Source organism: Danio aesculapii, chromosome 17, assembly GCF_903798145.1.
Source record: "Danio aesculapii chromosome 17, fDanAes4.1, whole genome shotgun sequence".
NCBI lineage: Eukaryota > Metazoa > Chordata > Actinopteri > Cypriniformes > Danionidae > Danio > Danio aesculapii.
In genome coordinates, this window is record NC_079451.1 from 46,726,949 (window position 1) to 46,733,511 (window position 6,563).

A 6,563-nucleotide genomic window follows, 5' to 3' on the forward strand; every position below is an offset into this window, starting at 1 on the left:
TTTGAAATGTATTATGCAAAATGGAAATGCAATCTGTAAAATAACAATGTGGTTATGCATTTAAATTGGCATTTTTCAAGACATGCAGTATGTGCAAAGTTTTGTAAGAATGGTATTTTAACTACAGCGGTTTGAAATGTAGTTTTGCCGAATGACTAAAAAGTTATCAGTATGATGGTGAAAACTGTACATTCTTGTCTAACCATCCCTCTGCAATCTTATACCCAAAACGGAAATAAGGGCAGTTATAATAGCTAAAAATGTGAGAGAGCTTTACTATTATGTGATTGTATTGCATTGCAATATGAAGCAATTAAGTGTTAATGTTAAATCAAAAGTAATTCACAAATACTTGAAAATGAAACGATTCAATGAAAACAATTCTCTATGGTTACAACTGAATCAGTTACAAAAAAACTGCATAAAAGTATAAAACATGAAATGATAAAAACATATGATAGTTATTATACCCAGCTTAAATGTAAAAATAAAAAGCCTCCAAAGCAGGAGAGGAGCAGAGCAGAAAAAAACAAAGAGCAAAGTTAGCAACTATTTTGGATCTTTCTTGACTATGTGACCAAAGTTCAAATACTGAGACATACAAACTGACCAATCAACATGTGACCACATCGTAAAACCCAGAAAGTCCACACACCAGGCTCTGATCTTATCAGTATCTGCCTTTGGAATCTGTAGGAACCGTCTTGGTGAAAAAGGCATGTTTTGCCATATAAACAAATGCGTCTAATAATTTGGCTTCCTACAGTTTGGAGCAAAATGAAATGTAATTATTTGATGCAAAATGAAAATTTGTGTTGTATTATTTACATTTGCCATTTACAAACACAGCTTTCATATGTTTCGTTACACTCTGATTTAATGCATTAAAAGTAACAAAATTAAACTAGAAATGTACACTGCACAAATGCTTTTCTAACTTAAGAGTTTGAGTTTTGTTTCTAGTGCAGATATCTAACGATTCCTAAATCAAGAAGCATTTTCTAGATAAGCAAAAAATGTAGTCTAGTTTTCAGAAATAATGTGTCAAAAATGAGTCAGTTTTTCCTTAAAACAAGCTAAATAATCTGCCAATGGGGTACGCAAAGTAATGTCAAAGAATAAACTAGATGAACTTAAATATTGTCCGATTATTTAGCTTGTTTTAATTAAAAACTCATTTAGTTTTGATATATTTTTACTGAATACAAAACTATATTTTTTGCTTTTCTAAAAAAAGCTTCTTGATTTAAGAATCTTTAGATTTTTGGGCTACAAAGAAGACAAAAGAAAGCATTTTACAGGACAATAGTCAATGTGCATATTAAAATGCATTTTGAGCCAAATGTAAAGCAAAAAGGTAGCAGAATTGTAAATTACATGTATTTTTAATGCATCAACTCTCACTCTTAAGATGTTTTAATACATTAGCATAAATGTTGTGTCAGAGTGGTTTTGAAAATGCATTCTCTTATTGGCCGGTTTGCAAACAAATTATTTAACCAGTTCTTCTCAGTGAACCGGTCGAACAAGTCATCATCATTATAAGTCATCTGACTAGTTTCTGGCTATACAGTTTCATGAGATCTATTCATTCAAAGTCTTCGGTTTACCCAAACTCCTCCTAGCATCAGCCCTGTAACAGTTGTCAAAAGTACACGCTTGGTTCAGAGTTGGTGCTGCTGTGTCAATAAGCTTCACAACACGCTGAAACTTTTCTATTCGATTTTGCAAACTTATAAAGCATTAAAAGCATTACCTTTGCTTCCTGAGGAGCTGACCATTTTTTTCACCTCTTGTCTTTAACCTCTTGTGCTATTTCTTGTATTAATTTACGATAGTAGCTTGCTTTCTCCCTATTTGTAAAGCATTGCTGCACCAATCGACTTCAACGAGCAACAATCTCACATCCCTCACTGCCAAATTTTTTTTTTCCTACTTATGGTTCTTGTCTTGTTTAAAGCAATTAATGCATGAATATTCTTGCATATCGGTCAATTAAATGAAAGCATAATTTTGTTCATTTGAACAGGTATACAATAAATCAGCAGAGCGGTGCCATCTATGCTATTTTCCTTTCATGGCCCGCTGACGGCATTGTTGTTCTGACCGACCCTGTTGTGTCTGCGGCCAAGACTCAGGTAATGTTTACTGCAGAAGTAAAAAAAAATGCATCACATATCTAATAATTGTTTGCCTTCTGGTAAAACTTTATAATAAGGCTCCATTAGTCAATATATTTATTAATATGTTCATTTTTGTTAAGGTTAGTTGATGAAAATAGTTCTTGTTAACTTGTTAACTCACTGAGCATTAACAAAATTGTGTGTGCTTTATGATTCTTAAATGCTGTACAAGATTGTTCATGTTAGTAAATGGATTAACTAACATTAACTAATGCCATATTACTACGCCTACTGTAGCAAAAAAAGTAGTTCCTCACACTAAAGGGTTTTTAAGACACTCAGTGGGCGGCTGCTGTAGTTATTCCAGTTCAGGAAGTCACCGAAGGCAGCGATATCATGTTATCATGACGATATAATGCGGCAATAAGCTCATAACTGTATTGTGCATTTACACTATTTTCATCTAACACAAGAGAAAAAACATTAGCATTATATCAGACACGGTCATTCCCAGCCAGTAGACTTTTCTGACAGGGGATTCGAGTGTGTTCGAGTGACAGATGGGAAAGTATGTTGTGGGACTGCTATACAGGAGTATTATGGATTATAGACAGTCAAATTCCGCTTTTTTTCTTGCTGTATTTTTCTTTTGTTTATTTTTTTAAAGCTTGACCATAAAACACGAATACCCACTGGTGTAGCACATTGTGGTCCTCGATATTCTTAAAAAATGAACGAGGAAATTATAAATGGAGTGCAAACATCATCAGCGCAGCAACTCAACACAACAAAATCCTTAACTTCAATTGTAAAACAACCATTTTTTAATTTCCCTTTTAAAAACACTCTCAAATTAAATCTCTTTAAAACTCTTAGCAAATACATTCCAAGCAACAGAGCTACAGTAGTGCACAAAAAAAAAGCACAATTTATTTAACATTTTTTTTACAACTACCGCTGTACCAAAAGGCTGCAGCGTAGTCAGAGTATGGCTGCATTAATGCACTAGCCCAGTGTTTCCCAACCCTGTTCCTGGAGGCACACCAACAGTTCATGTTTTGGATGTCTCCCTCATCTGACCCATTAACTTCAGGTTTTGGAGTCTCTTCTAATGCAGTTTCCCAACCCTGTTCCTGAAGACACGCCAACAGTACACATTTTCATCCTCTCCCTAATCAAACACACCTGAAACAACTCATCAGAACATTAGAAGAGACTCCAAAACCTGAAGTTAATGGGTCAGATGAGGGAGACATCCAAAACATGAACTGTTGGTATGCCTCCAGGAAGAGCCAATCTAAGAGCCCTGCCTGTCTTGCTAAAAACAGCCATCTTTTCACCTTTTAAATTATCAGTATGTTTTAATTATATTAATTCAATAAATTATTTTTTTTTGGTGTAATAATTTGAGCCCCTACTTTTACCTCTCACCTGACACAGTTTTGCGGCTAAACCAAATAAAATAAGTTCAGTTTTCCCCAATTGTAAGCACAGTTTATTAAGGCAAAACCATTTAGAGACTTCTTCAATTTGTTTACTTAATTCATTTTCAATAAATGAAAGTCAGTGTAAATGCTAGCACCGTCAGTAGCAGCAGGGGAGCACAGACACTACTGAAAATACTGGGGTATAATACATTTCCATATTTTTTTTTTAAAGATTTATTTTTGGCCTTAATTAAGCGGATAGGACAGTTTTACAGACAGGAAGCGAAGTGGGAGAGAGAGAGAGAGGGGGTAGGGACGGGAAATGTCCACCAGCCGGGATTCGAACTCGGGACGCCCTGAAGTGCTACTGCACCATATGTCAGCGCACTAACCACTAGGCTATTTCACTGACACATTTTCATATTTTAAAAACATGACAGGGAATATGGAATTTAATGCAGTGCTTCTTGACCATTCTGAGACCAACTTTATAAAGTATGTCAATCAATCAGTGAAGATCACTGCTTTTTAAAGTAATCAGATCCTAAACATGGCACTTTTGTAATAGCAAGTCAGTTTATTGAAAACCCTTGGGCTGGCTGACTGAAAATCAAAAGTCCATGTTCAAAACCAGGGGTGGGGCTAAGAGATAGAATTGGAATCGGGCCTAAGATGGAACTTTTTTTTTTTTTTCAATCAGGTGGCGCTGCTGGGCTCTGGGTCAGTGACATGGCAGTCGACAACTCCCACAGGTCTGAAGGTCAAGCTTCCTCCACTGACCACCAGTCAGATGCCCTGGTCCTCAGCCTGGACCCTGCGGCTCACCGGAGCACAGTAAAGTCTCCTGAAAACAGCCTGTGGATCTGCTCTGCTGCATTACTAAATGATGAGAAGGGAAGATTTTCACCTGGACGGTAACTCTTGCACTAGACTTCTTCAGATAATGCGTATCAGGTTCATTTGGTTACACTGTTAGTTAATTATTTGTTGTGCTGTCGCTTTTTTGTCAGGTTTTTTTACAAATCAATTTTATGAAAAATATATGGGTGAATGAAGAAAATGAGTTATAGAAATGCTTTTTGAATATGAATCCAGATGTCTTTGGATGATTGTTGATTCATTTGTGTGCTTGCAAATTGGTATCTGTTTAAATGATGGATTATTATTATTATTATTAATATAGTTGGGGTTTAATGGTTGACAAAATCTCGTTTTTTATATAATGGCTCAGATAAGTTTGGTATGTTATGGAGAGGAAATATTTGCATTGTTTTTAATAATCTTTTAAAAATGAATAAACAGATATCTGAAGTTTTTGATTTGTCAAAGTGTTTGTTTTAATATATTGCAGAACATCCACACAAACAAGTTAGACAAATCTTTATATTATTTTATACAACAGTTCTGTCTGGTTCTCGAATCTGATTGACTGATAGCCCTGAGATATTGAAGTAATATCAGCACTCTTACAGCCTCTTCACCCTTGTGTATTACTCCACCCACACAAGTGGCAAGCAGAGGAGTACAGTTTGACAAATATTGCTGCTGTCGGACAACATAATGTACTTTTGAGGCTTTTTTAGGTGAAAATGTAATTGTTTAGATTGCAACTATGCAGTTTATTCTTAAGGATAGTGCCTATTTTAAATATTCATAATTTTGGAGATTCACTGCATTGGCGGCCATCAGCCTGTCATACTGAGCAGAGCAAAGGCGGTTGATGTTGCGCCACAAGATGGGGACCAAGAGCACACAACAAGTCCTTAGGGGAGAAAACAGCTTTTTTTGTGACATTATAAGTCGATCTCTCTCTTTTGTATGTTGTAGTGCTGTATTTATACTATAGTAATCTGTTAGTGTTTGCTTTGCTTTGGCTTTTTCAAAGTTAATTATTGTGATCTCCGGATAGCAACAGAGAAATACTGGGAAATCTCTGTAGACTGATGGCATTTCATGCCGTTCAGCTTTATAATCTTAAAATGTGAGCAAAATCATCTGTTTTGTCATCACTATAGACATAACACTAGAGAATCACTCAAACACTAGCTCTAAAGTGACATCGGTGAATTAGGGCGCACTCACACGATGCTATCCGAATCGTGCCCTGGCCCATTCCCGAATCATATGAGAAGTGTGAGTGCTCTGAAGCGGGCCCAGGCACCCTTGCCTGGTCGGAAGAAGTGTGCCAGAGCAAGGTTCACTTGGGTTTTGGTGCAGTATGCTGGTAGTGTGAGTGCAAAGCGCGCCTAAGCTCGACACTGAAGACGAGATGTGTTTTTTTAGGGACTGTTTCATATGAATTTATTAATCATTCTTAGTGTTCAATGAACGCAAACTGTGGTAGTTTATTATAGACGCAAACCCCTCACTGCACCTCAGCTACACTTTCAGCAAACCTCCTAATACCTGCAGGATTTTTATGATTATTTATAAGCGTCAAAAGTGGCTGATCTGTTTGACGAAATATTTGACTGTGTTACTGCATCCCAAACGACTAAAATGATATAACTAAAGAAATCTCCACTGTGCTGGGGTGTGTTTCCCAAAACCATTGTTAGCCAACCAAGGACACAAACATAGTTTGTTGATTTGATGTTTCCCAAATCCGTCGTTCCAAGGAACATTCGCAAACTGCGTCGTAAACTTGTGCACTTGCAACTACACCTCTGGAGCTGTAGTTAGAAACATAGTTCCTGGCTGTGTTCTATTCCCACAAATCCCCCCTATGCCCTATCCATTTAGAACATTTAAACTTGGAATGATTAAAAATAAAAAAGCATTAAAGTCATCTCTCCTAGGTGTAATTTGCTTTCAAACTATTTTTACAGTTCAGTTTTAGCGATCTTCATGTTCACAATTGCGCTCCCTTCGCAGTGCACTTTGAAAACATTGATGTCATTTTGAACACAGCCTCATGGCGAAAGCTATAGGTGACCTATTATGTAAAAGCGAAATTTATGTTACGTCTTCAAAGCTTGTGAAAACAAAAAACATAGCCTACATTAATGTATAG

The 6,563-nt window shown here is 36.4% G+C and overlaps 1 protein-coding gene across 2 annotated transcripts in view; it reads left to right on the forward strand.

Moving 5' to 3' along the window:
• Positions 1–4,861, forward strand: part of fuca2 (alpha-L-fucosidase 2) — a 43,880-nt gene extending 39,019 nt beyond the window's left edge. For both annotated transcript variants that reach the window (XM_056476498.1, XM_056476497.1), the window contains 2 exons: positions 2,030–2,138; positions 4,251–4,861. In XM_056476498.1, coding sequence (XP_056332473.1) covers positions 2,030–2,138; positions 4,251–4,388 — 247 coding nt within the window. In that variant the 3' untranslated portion in view covers positions 4,389–4,861. The remainder of the gene's footprint in view (positions 1–2,029; positions 2,139–4,250) is intronic.
• Positions 4,862–6,563: the final 1,702 nt, after the last annotated feature.